The sequence below is a fragment of the Chiroxiphia lanceolata genome, chromosome 7 (assembly GCF_009829145.1).
Source record: "Chiroxiphia lanceolata isolate bChiLan1 chromosome 7, bChiLan1.pri, whole genome shotgun sequence".
Taxonomy (NCBI): Eukaryota; Metazoa; Chordata; class Aves; order Passeriformes; family Pipridae; genus Chiroxiphia; species Chiroxiphia lanceolata.
In genome coordinates, this window is record NC_045643.1 from 243,114 (window position 1) to 264,384 (window position 21,271).

At 43.5% G+C, this 21,271-nt stretch overlaps 1 protein-coding gene across 2 annotated transcripts in view; it reads left to right on the forward strand.

The window, feature by feature from the left end:
• Positions 1 to 21,271, forward strand: part of IQCA1 (IQ motif containing with AAA domain 1) — a 106,102-nt gene that overhangs the window by 45,855 nt on the left and 38,976 nt on the right. The window contains exons 7-9 of one of the 2 annotated variants that reach the window (XM_032693387.1): positions 7,099 to 7,183; positions 13,448 to 13,564; positions 18,098 to 18,173. In XM_032693387.1, coding sequence (XP_032549278.1) covers positions 7,099 to 7,183; positions 13,448 to 13,564; positions 18,098 to 18,173 — 278 coding nt within the window. The remainder of the gene's footprint in view (positions 1 to 7,098; positions 7,184 to 13,447; positions 13,565 to 18,097; positions 18,174 to 21,271) is intronic. The other variant, XM_032693389.1, reaches the window with a different exon arrangement.

The following is a 21,271-nucleotide window of genomic DNA, read 5'->3' on the forward strand; positions in this document are numbered from 1 at the left end:
GGCCAAAAGAGAAGGAAACACACTCAAAGAACCTCAGGCCTGGAACACAAAGCATGGGTGCAGTGTTGAATGTCTGTTTTCCCTCCAAGGGCAAGGATGGGACACCCTTTGTCCTTGGTTCCATCAGGAGATACTGTCAGTGTTACTGCAGAGCCTCACACCAGGTTTACCAGCAGTGCTGCCCAAGGCTGTTCTGCATTGGAGGAGTCAAGCAAAAGAACTCTAAATAACCTTTTGGGGATCTGCTTTCCAGTCCCTTTAATCTCCTTTCCAATTCCCTGCCATGCTGGGTACATTTAGTAGTCCTCTGGGTTTGTCCAAGCTTTCAGTACGGGTTATTATGAGCTTTTGCAAAGTAGTTCAGTTACATTAGTCAGGAGGTGATTTCTCCCAGTCCTCAGTTAATTCAGATTTGGGCTCTAAGAAAACTTGGGACAATATTTTTTGCATGTGTGAAGGGACAAAAATCAGAGCACCAGGACATTTTGTGAGTGTTGATATTGCCACATTTTTCTTCTGATTTTTGCAGGGCTTCTTTAAATTTAAGCTAGTGGAACAATCAATCCTTTTGTTTCTCCTTGACATTATTTGTGCCTATATTGCCTTTTACTTTCATTTAAAAACTTAGGAGTGATTTGTGGTGCTACCATCCATGTCTCTAATTATTCCAAGGAGAAAAAAAACTATTGTCATTTTTAACCAGGAATGATTTGTCAGAATTTTGAAGGTACCAATAGGTCAAAAACAAACCAAACCGAAACCAAAATGAACAAAAAAAACCCCACCAAAAAAAAAAAAAAAACAAAAACCAAAACAAACAAACAAAAAACCAAAAAAACCCAACCAAACAAAAAAAAAACCAAAACAAAACCACAAAACAAAAACCCAGCCATCTTTTACCCTCATGGTTTGCAGCAGGAATCAGAATAACCAGGAGTCCTGGCACAGAAAGCTTATGCTTTGGTCTCTGTGAAGGGGAACAGAGATTCCCATTTTCCAGTACACTAATAACCTACTGCTATCTCTAGAAGACCAGAAGGATCCTTGAAAAGGTAATAACTTTATGACAAAGCAGAACAGGCTGTTTCACTGCAAGAACTCAAGAAGCTTAAGAACCACTGCACTGGGTCAGCCAAAGGTCTACCTTTCCTGGCCAGTAACACTACATGTAATAAAACCATCAGAGAGAATTACCACATTCCACATTTTGGTCTGTCCCCTCCAACGACTGTTCCCAACTATTACTTGGCTTTGAAGTTCACTTCTCCCATTTCAGATCTAAGGCAGGCATTGGGAACCCAAAAGACCATTCTAATTATGATAGTTACTATAATAAAGGATATCACCTTTCCCCACAAACCTTGCGCTCTCGTTCCTCCGTGAGAATGTTTCTCCTTGCACATTGTTGGCCTCACATTTTTAAAGCTGAATATTTATCCAGAACAATAAAGTTTCTGATCCAACCACACCTCCCTGCAAGTCACTCCACTGAACCACTTCCATGCATAACAATCACACATAGAGGCAAAAACTTGGAGGATCAGGACCTCAGATAAAACATCAGTTGTACCACGTCTGAGTCCGACCTCATTAAAGATGATAAGAATGCTGGGGACATTAATCCTGCTTTATAATCAATTCTGTATTTGCCTAGGTTATTTTTTCTGGAAGTGATTTTCAAAGAGCCAAAGAAAGCACATACACAAAGGGATAAAAAAATGCAGCAGCAAAGATACCTAAAATAAACCAGCACTGCTATTTAAGTAGTCTGAGAGACCCCGTATCAGGTGGGATTACAGAATCAGGCAAGAACTACAAAACAACAGGGGGGTTATTTCTTTAAAGAGCTCCCCCCTCTTTGTTTTTGTCCCTTTTCTGCATAGAACACTCCTCTGTCCCTCCACTTAGAGCACACACTATCATTCATGCCTTCTTTTCTGCACACAGCCCTTATCCTTTCTTACCCTGAGAAGAGTTAAACACTCTTGTTCCTCCAAAGAACAATTTATTTTTCCTGACAAGGCCTTTTATGCAATTAGCTAGAGAAGCCATGGCCAAAAAGAAAGAATAACACATGTAAAACCACGCCAGAGAACAGAGTAGGTAGGAACTTGTTGAGTCTATTACCAGACAAAATGTTTAAATCAATGGTGTGTTCTCATAAATCAAAAGCCATATTTGGCCTTAACTATAACCATCTCTGTGCAATAGAGGGAAAACACTTTAAAAAAAAATTATGAAGCTCCTGAAAGAAGGAGGGGGGGAAGCAGCAGATGAGACAAGTGCAATGTAGGGTCATCTCTCAGACAAGGAATTTATTTTATAGGTCAGAATGGAGGTGTCACAGCTCTCAGGGCTGAGCAGAGACTGCCAATCACACCAATTCATACCAATCTGGTGGGGATTTGAAGACATTAAAGAGCCCTTTGAACCTGGATGAAACTTGGACACTTATGCAGGCTGCATGCTATAACAAAAATTGAGCCCAGAAGAGCCAGAACTCTTTGCTACATGATCAGAGACAAAAGGGTTTGCACTGCAGACCATAAAAGATCATTCCTTTTCAACTACACTTGACAGATCTGAGTTATTGCAAGAGGAACAGGTTTGGAGCAGTAAGAGTGAATCAGAGAACACAATATAAATCAAGAAACTGCAAAAACCTCGTCACCCCTTTTTCTTTTTCAGCTGGAGTGGAAGATAATCTCTTTTCACCCCTCCATCCTTGTTCATCCTCTTGCTCTTCTGGTTGAGCTGGTTTGATTCAGATTTAGGGCCCCCATTCATCCCAGTTACATAGCTTTTCTGTAAAGCTCTTTTCCAACCCCATGCTCTGTTTCTGTTGACAGGATTTCACTGCTTTCCAGAAAAGTAATGGATTTCTCGCACACCACACTTTAGAAAGGTCCCTTCCTCAACAACATCCTCCACAGCCCAGAAACCTCTAGTAGCTCTGTTAAAGCAGTGGTTCTGACCCAAAGGAAGATATTTTGCCTGCTGTGAACTCCAACCCTGCTCAGTTTGATTTGCAGCTCTGCAGACAGAGCTCCCAAAGCAGGGCTGTGCAGTGGCCTGGGAACACCCAACAAGTCACCCACAGGAACCACTCTCAGCTCCCTGCAGCTCTTGGGGGTCCTGAGTCTGTAAGGGCTTGCCCAGGCTGCAGCTCCTCACAAGGAGGAGGTTTTTTTCCTAGTCCTGTCCTTCCATCTCAACTTATTCACTTCTTGTTCAGCCACCGAGTCCAGTCCTACCAAGCAGCCACAGTTTTTACAAATTTCATTTGTTCCTTTAGGCAATGAGTTTTACTAGACCTGCATCCTCCATACGAAATCCAAGACAATTTGCTTCTGCTTTTGCTTGCAGTCCTTAACACATTGTCAGCACTCCCACTGAAGCAATCACATTGAAAATAAGAGTTGCTTCTTCCAATTCTGGCGTTTACACATTTTTACGAGATGCTGGAAAAGTACAACTGGATTTTTTTTTTTTCCCCTGCAAATGCTGAGACAATAATAAGTACCAGACTCACAGAGTTCTGACTGGCCTGGGATCTAGGTGTTCCTGACATGTACCATGTCTCTCAAATATATTACACACTCCAATACTCCTGTTATCAAGAGCTTAAGCTTAATTCTCCTCTCCCCATCAACATGCAGCAAGACTTCCAGGCTTTCCTGACCACCAGTTTCTGCACGGTGCACACAGAGAAAGCAGCAGAGTGTTAGAACTTTGTGGGCAATCTGTGAGCTGGACAGAGAGACAGTGACTGCTGTGCAAAGGAAGGGCCAAGGCACTGGGAATATTGAAAATAAATGCAGACCAAGCAGTTTTGGGTTTTTCTCTCAACCAAGAGAGCAGTGTAGCCAGTCTGATATTCACACTGCCAGGGCTAAAGCCTTACAGGGACTGGAGCTGCAATTCAACAAGCAGTGCAGGTGCTGGCATAGTGCTTTTCTACCCCCGGTTCCATTTTCAGACTATTTTTTGACTATGGGAAGCTCTGCAGCTCCACCTTCCCCAAGTCTTGGTTTACAGCTCATTAGTGCCATGTTGCGGGGGCTAAGGAGAATTTCTACCAGAAAGTCTCCTCCACACTTCCAGCAAAACAAAGTAGCCTGCTGGGGCTCCAGTTTGGAGCAAGTTCTTACATCATCTGGATTAATTTTCTTACACTACTATTGCCTCTAATCTTGACTACTTCATTGTTTCTAGGAAGTTTCAAAAGGGGAGGGCAATTAAAAATTATTTGAACAATTATTATTGTAAAGCAAGCTCAAAATCGTTCTACAGTGTCCTAATTTCAGAGCTGCTCAATGTGCAACATCTCTGGTGGGGCCCTCTGGAGCCGTAGATGATGTGTAGTTTATCTGACAAGACAAAGGTATAGGAATATAGAATCCCAGAATGGTTTGGGTTGGAAGGAACCTCAAAGTTCATCCAGTCCCACCCCCTGTCATGGGCAGGGACACCTTCCACTAGCCCAGGTTGCTCCAAACCCTGTCCAACCTGGCCTTGGACACTTCCAGGGCTGGGGCAGCCACAGCTTCTCTGGCTTTTCACGGAGTGCACACTGGCTGCTCCTTCTATCCTGGTGTTTACAACTCTAAAACAAGCTCACACAAAGAGTTTAGGTCCATTTGAATCCAAATTAGCATCTTATGACAAATGCATGAGACAGCCCATTGTGATAGGATGCTGCCAAAAAGTGAAGGGAGAATGAAAATTGAGATTCATTAGGTTTAAAGTGGACTTTTGACCAGCAAGATCAATGAGTGCATTTTCCTGGGCAGATTTACAGGCCAAATGAATCCCTGGTTTAACCTCTTAGCTCAGAAGGTTTCATAAAGGGAGGGATTTGCCTATCAAGGTCGGGCATGTGCATGGTTCCCAGGCATTACAAGATTGAAGTCGTAGCCATTTCAACCTAAAGGAGGGAAAGGAAAACTCACAAGAGGCTGGACAGGGAAATGAGATTTAAGCACACTCCCAGCCCATCAGGCAGTGATTGATATGCTAAACAACAGTACACTGGACAGGATGAAGTCCTGCAAGAAAAAAACAGATACCAGTGAAAAATGAGCACAGTCAAAATATGTGGGAACTGTGTGCTCTCAGGGGCACTGGTGACCAAGGCAATTAGCACCCTGCACTGCCCTCAACAAAAAAGCAGCTATCCCTGACTGGTCAGTAAACACCTGACACTCTTCTGCCACTGCTGTGAAAAGATGGGCATTGTCTTCTCCTCACCTCAAGTTGTTTATCAGCAAAAGCACCTGCTGCAGCTGCTACAAAAGGGGTGAGAGCAACCACATCACCCCGAACAGCTGCACCAGCTGGGAGCAGAACAACCACACAGAAAAGACAGGTTATAAACCAGGACCCACTTCCAAATTTCAGAATATGGTAGAATTTCTACAGCAGCCAGATACACAGTCCTCATTCCCAAAGGGTATCACAGAATCACAGAGTGGTTGGCTTGGAAGGGACCTTAAAGATCATCTAATTCCAAACCCCTCCATCTCCAGGAGCTGTAAGTGATTTAAAAGTGAAAAAACGAGTACAAATACCAAATGTAACACTAATAAATATTGAAAGCTGGCCCTGATACCACATTCAGTGGAGAGCAGACTCCAAACTGATTCCTCACCCACAGTGGATATTGCCTTTCCTTTTTCCCAGCTGGCATTAAAGTAACAACAGCTTTAGTACCAGGTTTTGAAAAATTTGTTACTGTAAACCAGACTTGCAGCAGCATTTAAAATTGAGCTATTTTCTGGCTGTTTGTACAAAATGAAACATGAGCTAACATTACATAAACTAGATGATGCAGGTTTTTGAGGCCCAAATCCCATTTTTACTAGATTTAGAACCCCCCACTAACAACGACACCCCTCTGTTGATGCAGGCTTGTTTCTGGGGATGCAGTGACCAAAGATTTGCATCTGTTTGCACATGGAACTAGTAACTGTTGAATGTGCAAGTCAGAGCTTACAAACAGATAAATGCTTATTGATTCTTTGTAACTGTTGTTACTTTAATACCAGTGAGGGATCCAAACCCTACACGTGGTCCTACAGAAACACGACAGATGCTCTGTTCCAAGGATCTCAGCTTAAAACTGAGTCCACTGCTTAACAGTAGACTAGAAAAGTCCCTTAAGGTACCAGTTGTTTTTAAAAAAAATGAAGGTAATTTTTAGGAATCACATTGACCTTTCTGAGCTCTTTTCTTCTCGAGGGAAATTTAATTTCATTTAGAGGAAACATTACCATGCTGTTTGAGAGCAGCACCAGGATTTTTCTGCAGCGTCAGAATTTTCTTTGGAACAGAAAAACCTTCCTGATATTACCAAACAAACAGACAATCTCACTGATAGATTCCATAGAGCGATAAAAAGAAAAGAAGTTAAAGGGTCTTATCAGTATAAATGGCCTTTGGAGTGCAGTTACTGTTTCTATCTTTGAATCTCTTTCTGAAAACTCTGGAAGCTCCCTGTGTTATCTGTGCCATCCATGAAAACTCACCACAAAGCCACTTATTGCCCCCTCACCACCTCCCATCACCAATTATTTGTGCAAATGCACTGGAAATTTTTGAGGGGGGAGATCCTCACGTGGAAATACAATCTGAAGCTTGTAGATTAAAACCTGATTTAAATAAGATCCCCTTTCTTTAAAAAACTGAATGTTGAAAGCAGAGAGCAGAGCTATAAACATGAAATCACAGAATTCTAGAATGGCTTGGGTTGGAAGGGACCTCAAAGCTCATCCCGTGCCACCCCTGTGACAAGGGCAGGGACACCTTCCCCTAGCCCAGGTTGCTCCAAGCCCCGTCCAACCTGGCCTTGGACACTTCCAGGGATAAACGCTTCAAGCTCCATCTCTCAGCTATGAAGTGACGTTCAGTTCCAAGAAATCCCAAAGAACTTCCAGTTTTTGATGGGCCATGGGATAAAAGACATGGGTTGGTAACAGCTTTAATGAATTTACTGAACAAAAAGGTACTGCCATAAGAAGCTTCCCCCACTATCTATTTTGTCAACCAGATGAAAGATTATGAATTTTGATTTCTTTTCCACTTTTGTTTCTCACACAGGCATATCACAGGCAGATTTCCTGATTATCCCCCTGAGAAGGCAGGAGGGTCAAAAGCTATTTTTTCTGAAAAAACTCCAGAGCAGGTACTGTTCCTCCTTTAATGACAAAAATTACTAAGACTGAGGAAGGAATTGCCACAAGACCTGTTTATTTAAGTAGCAAATTTTCATAACAGTGTCTCTAGCCCTCCAGGAACCTTATGGTTAGAAAGCTTTTTGCTGCAAGAGAAAGGATGGTGTTTTTTCCAGGGTAAACCACAGAAGTTGGGTACCAAAATCTGTTCCATTTCAGGATCTTAGTCATGACTGAAGGTGCTCAGGTGATGGACAAGGTGGTAGAAGGTGCAGAAAAGGGCTCAGCTACCAAGAATTACTCTCCTGTTGCAAAATCCACATGGTTAAACTGGTCCTAGCTATCAATATAACTACATGTTAAAGAGCCTTGGTTTAAAATAGGTCAGCAAAGCTGCCCCAGAGGCTGAAATTGGTTCCGGTGTGTTTGCATTCAGTATCAGCATAGCCCAGCAACAATTATTTTAGTTTTAAGGAGAGAAGAGTTCCTTGTGCAGGCAGGCCTAAGCCTTGATTTGCTGCCAAAATTCATTAAGCAAGTCTAACATCCAAGTGAAGGAAGCATCTTAGTTTATCTTATGTATTCTTGTAGTGAACTCAGTTGTTTTTCCTGGTAAATCCCTCTCCCAGTTTCTCTGGCTAACAGAGGTGGCTGATAATCTCTTCCTCAGATCATCCTGATGTCACACAGGGGAAGTGTTTAAGCCCAGCTGGAGGCAGTGGTTGGCACTCAGAGCCCACCCCAATGATCCAAGAGGATGATGAGTCTGGGGAGGGCAGTTAAGAACAGGAAGGAGGAGGATTCCTGCACAGGGGAGCAGGGTTTGGCCACTGTGTGAACCAGGTGTGGGGACTACTGGTGGGCTATGAAAATAGTCATAGTATGAAACAGTCAGAATTCTGTGGTCCTTTAAAGTTCCATTACTGAGAGACTGTTACCTGATCTGCCTGCAGCTGGGGATCTAACACAGGAATGGTACAACAGGATTGTCACAGAATCCCAGAGTGGTTTGGGTTGGAAGGGACCTAAAGATCATCTCATTCCATTCCCTGCCATGGGCAGGGACACCTTCCACTAGACCAGGTTTGCATCCACAGCCTGGCCTTGAACACTTCCAGGGACAGGGAATCCTAGATTCAGTCCTCCCTGGAATGCCAGGGAGGAGCCTGGAGCCAGCAGTCTGTGTGTGGTTGGGGCAGTGTAAATACAGGCTGGCACAGCACAGAGCACTACACTAACCATCAGCTGCTTACAACAAAATGCAAGAAAACTGCTCCAAACACCTGTATCTGCCTAAAACTGAGCTCAGGGCATGCTCCTGGTTCTAGCCAAGCTCAGAGCCTGCTCAGCTCAGCCCTGCTGGCTTCAGCATTAAGTCACTGGGTTGTTCAGAGTGAAGGAGACTCCGTTAATTTTCAGCTCCTAAAGCAGAAACACATGTCAGAGTCAGGAAGACTTTGCTGGCTGCTCTAGGAGCCACCCAGCAAGTGTGGCTTATTCCTGGAGGAGCCTTAGGGAGAGTGATGCTAGTTAGGCCTGCTACCAACAAGGATAAACACAACTCGGACAGAAAACATCACCAGAAATGACACCGAGCAACTCTGGGTGTGGAGGCAGGTTGTGAATTTACTCTCCCTGTCCTGCTCCCAGCTTTGAATTGCCACCTTCAGCTGTTCTGCTGTCTTTCCTGAGCATCTGCTTTCTCTTTGCATAAAGAAAGAGAAGCCAAAAGTCTGAAGATTGTTTTGCTGCCCGTTTTTCCTTCATCCTGGAAGGAAAACCCTGCGTCTATTTTCCCAACAAATTTTCACCAGCAATTATCTGATTTTCAACGATTTTGGCGCCTGTTTTCTCTCCCTTCTTAGCCAACAGAATGTGTGTCACAACCTTGACAGGTCTGCACAGTGAAGTTGGCAAAAGAAAGTTCAGCACAATCGTGGTTTTACCTGAATGTCAGACAAGTAAAACATTTTTTATTCAACTGAGTCAGCTGCATATTAAAAATCCCTGAGGCCACTGGGTTTGCTCCTCACTGGTCTACTGGGCAACATAGTAAAGGAAATCCTGGCCCCATTGAAGCTAATGGGAGTTTTGTCCTTGACTCCAGGGCAGACAGGGGTTCACCTCTGGTACAGATGAGCTTCTGTGAAGGGGTTGGTTACTCCTGAGTTAAACTCCATGAAAAATCAAGAGTGAACCGTATGTAAAAAGGGAGCATTTTATAAGACTTGGGTAAAGACACTTTGGGGAAAATAAAATACAAATTAATCACTTCATGAACCATTGCTGCATTATTATACATCCTATATTTCTTGATTCTTTGACAACTCTGACCTTAGCTGACTTTGTAACGCAGCTGGCCTTCTGCACAAACTGCTTCCCTGACATTTCACAAATACCTGGCCAAAAGATGTGCCAGAGAGATCCCAGTGCAAAGTACTTGGTGCTTTAGTCAGAAAAATAAGTACTGTCCTTTAACTGAAAAGAAGCTTTTCTCTACTTTACTTACTCTTCAAGAGTATTTAAGATTCCAGGACGTCAGTGTAATCTCCCTACATCTGTTCCAGATTTCTACCCCTAATGGTTTTTTATGTTTTGCTCTGCAGATAATCATCAGATGTGACAATTTTTAGCTTTGCCCTTATCCTGCTGCCAACAAAATTACAATCTTTTCCTGTAGTTCATTAAGTCTCATCACCATGAAAATAAGCCAAGAGAGTTGCCATTTAGCAGGTATTCCCCCCTCTCCCAACTCCCTCTCATTTCCAATATTAAATAATCCACCAGGAAAAAAAAAAAGGTGTCAGAGAAGGACTCAAATCTCTGGAATTGTACTTTTTGTATCCAGCATTTTGCAAATATGCTTTTATTCTGACAGCGAATACACCAAGCATATTTTCCAGTACAAGAAATAGGTGCCTACAGCTATGCTCACCTTTATATTTCTGTTCCACACTATTCTTGATGCTCCTTTTAGGAATTATCAGGCTGGATTTCACAAGTGCTAAACACACAGTGCCATCAGCTGACGCTGGGCACTTCAAATATTCAGATTATTTCCAGTTAACACTGGAGGAGGAGAGAAACTGTACTCAGTCTCTGTTCAGTTACACAACAGGCAAATATATTCAGCTCCAGACAGCAATCCACCTTCCCTAAAAAACCACCACCACACACCAAGCAAAAAACCTGGAATTTTCATAAACACCTTCAATGGAGACCAATGTTTGGAGGTGTTTGCCAGAAAACAAGCAGGAGACTGAGGGAGTTTAACTAGGGAGTTAAACTACATTTGGGCAACATCTGTCAGGTGGAAAAAAACCCAGAGCATGCTTCAATCATGGGCTGCAATGGATGGGTTAAAGCCAACTGTAAGGTTTTGCAAGATCCTATAAAGCTCTGAAATCCCACCCAACATTTTGAATTCTTTCCTGCAACAAACAAATCGCTTGGGTTGTTTCTGCAGCTTAAGCTTTGCTTGCAGGTGCACACTTGAAAGTAAACAATGCTCGAAAATGTTGACTCTGTCATCTTAAAGGAGTTTTTTTCCAACTTAGAAGATTCTATGAAGAGCTACTCAGATGGATTTAGCTGTAAGAGGGAACAAGTCCAGACCACTGGCCCTCAGCTGGCTTAGATGGGACAGAGTCCCAGGCCTACCACGATGACAACAATATCTGCTCCTGATCTCTAAAAGAAGCAGCATTTCTTAGATTCCACAATACCCTCTTTCTGTAAGTTAATACTCCAAGAGAACAACTTTTTCTCTGCAGGAACATCAGGCTTTATGCCTATAAAGCGTTTCTGTTCAAACCAGTTTCAGAGCCAAGCTCTGAGGCTGGCTCTCACCTGCCACAGCTGGAGATCCAGCATTCCCAAACTCACTCTATCCCTGCTTTTCCTTCATGTCCACAACGCTAAAAGGGAAGAAGTTCAAGTAAGGTCTTCTTTCATGGAATGAGGCTTATTCTTGAAGAACGTCTGCCTCGAGTATCAGTTCACCTGAGCCAACACCAGGCTTCCTGGGGCTGAGGAAAGCAGAACATAAGTGAGTCCTGCTGGCAGCTGGAGGTTTTCTTGTATTTGGCTCATCTAAACCAGCATCAGACAGTTCCATTCATAGGCTGCACTCTGGTTCAGTGCCCATCTCTTTCCCAAAAATGGGGATTCACACTTCAAGAGTTTGGAAACACTTAAAATGATGTATGAACACAGAAGTCATTGTGGGATTTAAAGGGAAATGTCTTTTCAGCCTTGGAAGAAAATGTTGCTGGAGAAGAGTCATCATTAGCACAATAGGAAAGACCAGGAAAAAATACACAGAGGCTAAAATTCATCTGCTCCTGCTGAAATACGTTCTCTTCCTCAAAATTAAGAGTTTGCTGACTGCTTTCAGTATCGTTTCAGAAACAGGCAACCTAGCAAAGAAAAGGGCAGTCTAAAACAATTTAGGAAGACATCTGCTCCTATCTCCCCTTTCTTCAGGGGGAAAAAACCCAACTGTATCATCATGTGGGTGAATTGCTTAGTATCTCAAACTAACCTTTTCTTGCCCTTCCCTTTCTCTCCTCCTCTTTTGTTGGATTCCTCAGGCATCTCCTTGTAGCTGGAGGGGAAATGGTTCTGTATAAAAGAGTATAAAGGAGGCAGTGGAGGTGAGATGCGCAGCCAGCTTCCCCAAGCTCCCAGTCCTCTGGAATCAGAGAGCTGCTGAGAGCAGAGGTGAAAGCAGAGCTGGGGAAGCTGCACAGGAGAACAAAACTGAGGAAGGCAGGACAGAAGGAAAAGGACAGTTCAGCTCTCCAGTCCCTTCATAGCAGGTTCATGAGAACAGAAACTCCACATAACCCCTTCCAGTATCATCCATCTGTAGAAAAACATGAGAGCAAATCATTCCAGTTGGAGTCTGGATGCACTTAAAATATCACCCCTAGAACGCAAAAACACTGCTGAAAATTAAAACCTTTTGTCAGTGCTGTGTGTTTACAGGTACCCTGCTGGATAAACCCACCGAGGTGCTGGGATTGGTTATGGTTACCCTTTGTAGGCAGGGCAGAGGTGGAGGTGACAAGGTTGGATTTCTAGCTGGGTATTAGCACTAAGGAAAGGATACACTCGGAGTAGCTCTGTTGGTCTTGGATACAACAGGCCTGCTGGGACACTAAAAACCTATTTTGAACTCCAGTCAATCTGTTAATCTCTCCCAGGGAATGAAATGCTTCGCTGCTTATCACCTCCAGATATGACTGAACAGTGCTTGGGGTTTAAATTACCATATTTAATTAAATGTAAGATACTGAAATGCTTGGGGACATCCACTGATGGAATTGCACTGGCTGCAAAGCGTAACGTTGTCATTGTCCCCTTCCAGTGTCCAGCCTTCTGTACACTGAAAGGCATCCTTCAGAAAACAAATATTTTTACTGTTATAGGAAACGCATCTTACAGTTGGAAATGTTTTATTTTCTACTCCCTCGTGGTACTGCCAATATTAATGATCCATTAATAAACTTCAATGGCCAGAGATTTTCTGATTTACACTTATCAGTAAATGGTCTTAAAATTCCTCTCAGGGACAGGAGAACACAATGAAAAGTGCCTGGAAACAAGATAATGGGAGAAACAGCAAATTCCACCCTCTGCCTTTTTCAGGCAATAAAGTATAAATGGCCAGGAACTCAGGTTATGGAATTGATGGAGCCGTACCCAGTTACGAGGGATAAGGGTGACAAGCTATCCACATGTATCTGTCAGAGTTTGTCACAATATCTCTATCCAATCTCTCTCACCCACTAGAACAATCTCAGTCTTTAGCCACATATTGAAATCAGACACGAGTCAGGGCAACCTCTCAAAATCCATCCCTATAAAAATCAATCTGCCTTAGAAACACCAGCACAGATTCATTAGCTGAGTCCAAGTCCAGAGGGAACCTTAAGCTGTTAAATTAGAATATTGTGGGTGGTTTCAGGAGTTGGTCTTACTCTGTGAAAGCCCTCATGGTTTGGGACACAGAAATCCCCTCTTTCCTAATGCTAATAGGACAGGCAGCACCTATGGTGGGGTTTGCAGGTGGGAGTGCCCTCAGTGAAAGGGCTTCTCTGTAATGGTCAGCCCCTCTGGAATTCAGAGGGCAGCCTGTGGGATGTGGTGTTTCCCCAATACTGGAAAGCTGAAAGTGTGGAGGGTTCCAGAATCCTACAAGCACATGTCTGACACACCTGGCACAGGAAAACACTCAACCAGCAATTCACAGCCCTGTGTGTCTCTTCCAGGTCGCTGAAGAACTGGCTGCCAAACAGGAGGCGGAGAAAGCAGAGCAAAAGGGGAAAAATGAAAAAGAACAGAAGGAACAGGCAAAAGAAAAAAAGCCACAGAAAGCTGGAAAGAAAGTAAGGCTTCCTGCAGTACAGGAGGGTTATGGAGAGAGAGACAAAGCGGAGCCTGGAATGGGCTGAGCTGGTAACTGGCATTTCCCTGGTCACCAAGGCTCCAGCCTCGGGTTCAGAAGACAAAACCTGGCTGGGGCCAGTCTCTCTCAGCCTTTGGTGGTTCAGGGGAACTGAATTTTACCTCTCACATTTTAGGAATGGCCATAGATGAGGGAAAAGCACACATTAGGGCTTAGACAGCATTGCCAAGACAGTAAGTCAGGTAACAAAGTGGTGCCCGGCCATCTAACCAGGCATTTCCACTTCCAATGTGTGTACAGAGAGTTAGTTGTGCCACCCACTTGCAGAATTAGGAAATGAGAGCCTTAGTCTCATTCAGAAACCCGCCTCAGAGCTTGTGTGGGTTTCAGACTAATTTTTAAATTGTGTTAACCAGCAGCATCTCTTTTTTTTTACTGCAGCCAGTATTTCACAAACCTGTTAATAAGTCATCATTTTCAGTCCACATTCTCTGCTACTTTTGCTTCAAATCACAGTAGACACCGCTTAATGTACAATACACTCCCTGAAATCTTTGATATAAAGGGCTGGTTTCACTGAAGACACACTTCCAAATTATTTCAGGGGCAGCTTCACAGAGAAAAGCACCTGTGAAGCAGTGCAGTGACCAAAGGGCACCTTCAAAGGCAAGCTATGCAACAAAAATTGTGGGCTTTTGCTGAAGCAGCAGATTTTCTTCTTCTCATTTACTTTATAGTATAAACAAAAGTTGAAACAATATATATATTTTTAATAAGGGTCATTAATCTCTCACTGAATATGTGGAGGAGAAGAGTGAGTTTTCTAGGGCAAAGCTGCACTGCAAGTTTTACACGAATTAATTTTAAGGCCTAACCCTAGAACAAACATGTATCAAAAAAAGAGATGCTTTTCTTGGACAACATCCATTAATATGGCCAAAAGCTCTCATAACATCCAGCCAGGAACCTAAATTACATGAACCGAGAAAACAGTCAACTTAACTGGGAGGTAGATACCTAACTGTGAATTTGTAACTTAGCATCTTTTGCTGGTTGAAAACACTATTTGGGTCATATAAAACAGTGTTTGGGGGTTTGGGGTGGGGTTTTTTTCCCCTTTGTCAGTGAAAATGCACAGCAGGCTGAAGGAGCACATACATAAATATGCTCTCCACACTCTTTAGGCCTGGTGCTGACTAGGAGGGGTAGTGGCTGCTCCTCTGCAAACAGCACGTTTTAAATGCTGGCCTCACAGGTTTTCAGTCCCTTGTCCTCAGGGTGACCCTGTCACTGCATTAGTGAAGGCATCACACCCGAGCAGTGGAACGGGATTATTGCTGCCCCTTCATTCTGCCTCAGTGGCAGAGCAGAGCCCACCTGTTGGAGCCACAGAGGAGAAAGGAATGTAGTGCCTGCAGACCCACCCCAAACACCCCTGACACCACCTTGTTTATTTATTGTCCCTGAGACTTCTGGTGACTGGTACCAGGGCTGAGTGCAGCTCTGTGGGACCCTTCGTGGTGTAGCCCCTCAGATCAGCACAGACACTGCAGAACTCGATGGGGAAGATCAGACAAAAGGCAATAGCTTAGAAAAGCTTTTGAAATTAGAGGCTTGAAAGAGCATTGTCGTTCACAGCTTCAGAAGCTGCAGCATCTCAGACATCCCCCAGCCTTTTGAAAGCGTTCACAAGGGTGTCCTCTCATGGCTCTCTGCAGCTCTGCCCTTGTCCTGCTCCCTCCCAGCTCAGCCAGCCCAGAACAAACCCCTGGGATGCCTCTGCTCTCACACAAGGGATGAAAAAGGCTGTTCCAGACACTTCAGTATAAGTCAGAGTGAGACATTTCAGGCACACTGAAAACACCAAACCCAACCCAAGCCCCTGAAACTGGATGGCAATTCACTCATCTGCTTAAAAACCTGGCTTTCCCAGGATAAATTTGATTCCTTCTTGGTCTTGCACATTTCAGAAGGTAAGAACCAACAACACCAAAAATGTATCAGTCCCCTCACAGACTCTGCAAGGTTGTTTTTAAATGGGGTGAAGTAACAGCACAGAGCTCTGGGGTTTTATAACTTCATGTCATTCTCATCTCTTCACCCATCACAAGTCCTGTCAAGTAAAATTCTGAGCCATTATATCAGGTTCTCTATGGTTCATTGAGAAAGAACAAAGGGAACATTCTCTCCAAGGTTATAGCACTGACAGGAGAAAAAAATAGCATCTTAGACCGGTTGAGAAGTATTTGGAAAAGTTCTAACAGCAGGACTCTTATTAAAATAAGTACAGGCTATAAGTCATAGGGATGCAGGCAGGAAAAAAGCTCTGCTCCCAACTTCGATTCTTAAAGAAAACAAAAGTTTGATCCCAGAAGGAAATTTAAGTATTTCTGAAAAGCCTGATAGCAATCTCTACAAAGAGTATTTGATATCAAAGCAACTTCACTTTCTTTTCTCTGCAAGGTGCTGATTTGATTTCCCATTAGGCACTTAAGGAAAACAACCCACAACTTCATCCCCACATAATCCCTCTTTTCAACAGCAGAACCAGCGTGGACTGATTCACCCAGGAACCTGCTGCAGCTTGTCTCACTGAACATGAGCAAGGCTGCACATCCCTAAATTTCATCCAAAAATGCTTCACAGTGAGACCCATTTTGTCCTCAGTGAAAGCCTTTAGGAAAATGTCCATAGGAAACAAATGCACAGTGGAGTCAATTCCTGTCAGTTTTCCCTGCTGCTGGGTGCCAATCACCTGGGATGGACTAGGCTTTGGAAAGCCTCAGAAACAGATTCAGACTCGTATTTCCGTGTTTCTGCTTAGATTCAAACATATATGGTTGGTTCAAGGTGCTTTAACACATTTAACACAGAGCAAGTATGGAATTAATTAAGTGAACATCAAAAACTACATGAACTGGCTCCAGAGGAAAAGTTCCTGTTTTATTGACTCTTAGGCTGTTAACTGAGGCAAGAGGGAGAAGAGCATCCTGCAGCTGTCCTTTAGACACAAAACAGGGGGCTTGATTCAAATCAGTCCAGTTGACACAATGAAAATCACTGAAGCAAATGACTAAAATGGTCCACTGGTTTATTTATAACAATAAAAGAAACATTAATGTGTCCTATGCTACTAAGAAGCTAACCATGGATTTTAGGCTGTTTTGGGGGGGGGGTTAACAGTTAGCACGTCTCGGTATTTCCTCTCAGAACATCATGGTTTAATCATTTTCTATAAAATACCATGGAAAACTGTAAGAAGAATGGATCCTGCCTACTGCAAAAGATCCAAGGATGAATCTCAAAATGCTACACCCTGTAAAGCTGGGAATACATGAGAGTAAATGGGGATTTGAGCTCAAATCCTCAAACTCTTGCTTATACTTCACCCAAACAGTTCTTCATGTTCAGTCAGGAAACTCCTGAGTTTCTTTCAAAGCTATCTATAAAGCTTAGAGTAGAAGTGAAAAATGCATTTAGATTTTGCATGTCCTTCCTGACCCAAACTGTAATTACTGCAAAATTACTTCAATTAAAAACAGATCTTTAACAAGCTGAAACTGTATCTGCAGGTAGCAGATATGCACCTAATTACAGCACATATTTAGGGGGGTTGTTTAGACTTAGTTATTCCAGGAGCTGCATTTTATGTCTTGTTGATAACAAGTAGTTTACAGAGTACTTGGCAAAAGCCTGATCCACCTCTTGCTGTCTTGCATAAATCCACATTCACCTCCTCCCCAAACAGTGATCTAACTTCCCATTATCAACTATTACCTCACTAACATTTTGAGATCTATGTCTGATACAATATAAAAAACCTTGGAGAATTTTCTGGCAACTTTTTCCATCAGGAATACTGGTTCAATGAAATTAAACTGCTTCAGGAACATGACAGTGGCAGAGTAACTGAAAAAATAGTAATTTCATTTAAATATTGAAGGTCTCCCACCTACATTATGTCTTCAAATAAACCAAAGCTTAATTCTTGTGCCTTCAGTAGGTCAGTTGATAAAATTACACCCCCTGTGCTTCGCTCATGGGGATGCTCTGAGGGCTGGAGCCCCTCTGCTCTGGAGCCAGGCTGGGAGAGCTGGGGGGGTTCCCCTGGAGAAGAGAAGGCTCCAGGGAGACCTGAGAGCCCCTTGCAGGGCCTAAAGGGGCTCCAGGAGAGCTGGAGAGGGACTGGGGACAAGGGATGGAGGGACAGGACACAGGGAATGGCTTCCCATTGCCAGAGGGCAGGGTTAGGGGAATATGGGGAAGGAATTCTTCCCTGGGAGGGTGGGGAGGCCCTGGCACAGGTTGCCCAGAGAAGCTGTGGCTGCCCCTGGATCCCTGGAAGTGTCCAAGGCCAGGTTGGACGGGGCTTGGAGCAACCTGGGACAGGGGAAGGTGTCCCTGCCCAAGAAAGTCAGGAGAAATAGATCTTTCAGGTCCCTTCCAACCCATTCTATAATCCTATGGAACTGTGCTCTCAACAGCTTTTCTTATCACCTTCCCCCCAATCTAGGTAGAGGATGAAGGCTGGAAAATGGGTCCCAGTAATTTCCTTTCAATACTGGAGGAAGGAAGCAGTCAATTCAAAGGTCAGTAGAAAAAGATAACAATTACAGCTGGAATGTTCAACTTAATCTGAATGTCATTCATACAAGGTCAAGTGAGCAGCTGCCCAAAGTAAGAACATCATAGAAATGAGGACATTTCATTAAAAAATGGTGTTTAGGAAGGGAGTCTTCCAGAAAACTCTTGGGAATCTGTCAAAATCATTGAGCTAATTGTACAGGAAGGTATGTTTCTGTGGGTGAAAATGAACAGTCTAGAAGCAAAGTGCTTCAATATGTATGTGAAGGCATTTTTGGATTTTCAGAGGGCAACAAAAATGATATCTGAATAGCTAATAATTCAAAAGCATGATAGTGTAGATCAAGCTTCAGCATCAATGTTTTCATACTCCTGTAACTCTGTCTGTCCATGGATTCCTTCATCTACACCAGCCAGTAAAATTGATTTTGATTATATGTTTTAACAGGAGGATCTTTTCAAACAGAGGCATGAAAAATGCTGTAGAACTAGCAATATACTTGCTTTATGTAAAGTGTGTGAAACTTAAATATAACTCAGACTCACAGGCAGGAGACTGGCTGGTTTTTCACATTAAGAAAGAACCCAGAAGTAGGGATTTCTCAATAAAAATTTAAAAAAAACCACGTTCTTTTCCAGATCTCTTCTATCTTCTCCTCTCCACTTGATAACTGCTTATCTCCTAAACACTTGTCTTCAATGTCCACCACAAGTGAGTCAACAATCACTTGTGCCAGGCCTGGAGACAGCATGGAAGTCATGCACTTGTCTTGGAAATGGGCTTATTTTTGCTGGATTTCATGGAGATTCTGTTCTACAACGATTTGGAAAAACCTCTTTTCTGCTCTCCACTCTGCAGAGTTAGTGCCTTGCTAAAATTCCTCACATGAAAAGTCCCCATTATTCCTTCCTGCTGACAAATTACTGGCGTCGAGTTTTGTGCCTGGTTTGTGCTGGCTGGGGAGACACAAGTGCACAACGTGCTAAACATGCTCCAGTAGCTTTGCCTGACCTCTGACTTGAAGCAATTAGGGTTTTCTTACACGTTATAAATCAGAGAGCAGCCTTATGGCTAAAAAGGAGCTTTTCATCCCAGACTCTGCCCTTGAATGCTGCATCAGAACCCCACTGAAGTCAGCGGGAGTTCGAGGTAAGGATCAAGTTCATCTGCATTTCTTCCCCTGGCTGCCCAAGAGCATCAGTTGTGCTTTTCTGTGCACTCAGGATGAAATGGCACCTGAGCTCAAAACCAGCCACTGCAAGACTGGGATTCCCACCCAGTGAGTCCCCAGGGCAGTGAAGGAGCAAAGGTGGCCCTGGGTGTTGGGATGAAGGAAAAGGCAGGAGGGGTTGGCGTTGTAGGAAACATGTTTGGCTATAACCTCGACACAGGGGTTTTAAATTGTGCTTCCCAACACCCCAGAGAGTGCCACAGAGGGCACTTTAATAGTAACAGAGTCCCACATCTCACAACTTGCCTGAGCAGTAAGAACTCAGGGGTTTATGAGTGGCTGTGGGACTGGCTCTGAGCCCTGCAGATGTGTAACTTCAGGGGTTATCTGTGCTAGATTTTCACATGAAGTGAGCTCTGAACTGAGGGTCTGCTGTGCTGTGAGTCTCACAAAGCCTCCAAAGGGCAGCTCAGCAGCCCATTAGCTGCCTGTGGAGCCTTCACTGCTGTTCATCCCCTGAACTGGGCACCTGGAGCCAGGCAGTGGGCGCACACTGTGGTTCCCACTAGGTACTGGCAGCACTTGCTGGGATAACGTGCTCAGGTAGGTCAGGCACGGGCACATCATTCTGTGGTAGTTCCAGACTGAGCTTGGCATTCCAAGTTTAACACCCACGCTCCTCTCCAGCCCATCCTGCCAGAGCTGACAGCTACTCCCCCAGCTCTAAAGGCACATAAGAACGAAACATTTTCTGCACAGAGCACAACCAGCAACCCTCAGAGTGGAGAGAACTCTTGCAGGCTTCAAAGAATACCTGCAGTTCTGCCTTGGGCACACTGACAGTCTGGAGCTGTGCAGTTAAACTTCAGGTGGGTTTTTTTTCCCCTCCCTTTCTCCTAGTGAACCAAGTCTATTGGAAACCACACTTATTTTTAGTAAACAGCTGTTAATTCCTCCTTGCAGCACAATCCCCTGCCTCATTCACAAGCACTTAATGCTATTTATTGCAGGACACAAACACAACACTACCTGGGGTGTTCAAAAGTATTTTACTTTTAATCTACCCATGTTTACGGTAAAGTTCTTTGGTCACAGCCTCCAGAATCAAACCTACAACAACATCTGACCAAAACAGTGTAATTTCTCTTATTTTTAATTGCAGCCTGCTTTTATTTCAGTAGCAGGGTCATGCAGAAAAAAATAAGTTTGAGCTTGGTCTTTCTGCACTGGGAACTTTCTCTGTTCCTATGGGGAAATAAGTCACTACCAGCATTTGCACAGAAGTTCAGATTTATTAGTGCATAAACCTTGAAAACAGAATTGAAGGGAGCTTGCTTAAGAAAGGTTTGTATCAGCTGCCTACAGTGGAATCACTGAAGTCCCTACTAAGGGTGTCCAAAGTTTACTAAACAATAGCTGACCAAACCACAAACATCTTTGTTTTGTCCCACACACACAACATTTACAATTAAGAAAGTCTTCCCACTCCCTGAAACTGATACTTTATGCTTAGGTTACTTAAATATTTATATATACAGTTTAGTTTTCACAAAAATGTAACCATTTCAGTTACAAGCTTTCACTCCATGTTTTTTCCTCCTTTACCAAGCCAGAACTGCTGCCTAAACCTCTCTGGAATTCATGAAGGCTTTTATTCTTCTAGAACGGTATTTGGCAGTTTTTCTAGTTGCTAAACTACATTTGCCAAGCTCTAAAACACTTATTTTACATAGTATTGTTGGAAACAGCCACTTTGTGTGACTTCTTTCACAGTGGACTAGCAAGAGTCTGTGTGGAGCAAATGTGAGCAGTCTGAACCATTACCTTCCTGCACTGGGGGTTATTTTTGCAGTGCCCTGTGCTGTGAGGCAGCAACGTGCTGTTTTTCCCATTTTACAGATGCCCAGTTGATATTTATGACTTGTTCAGCA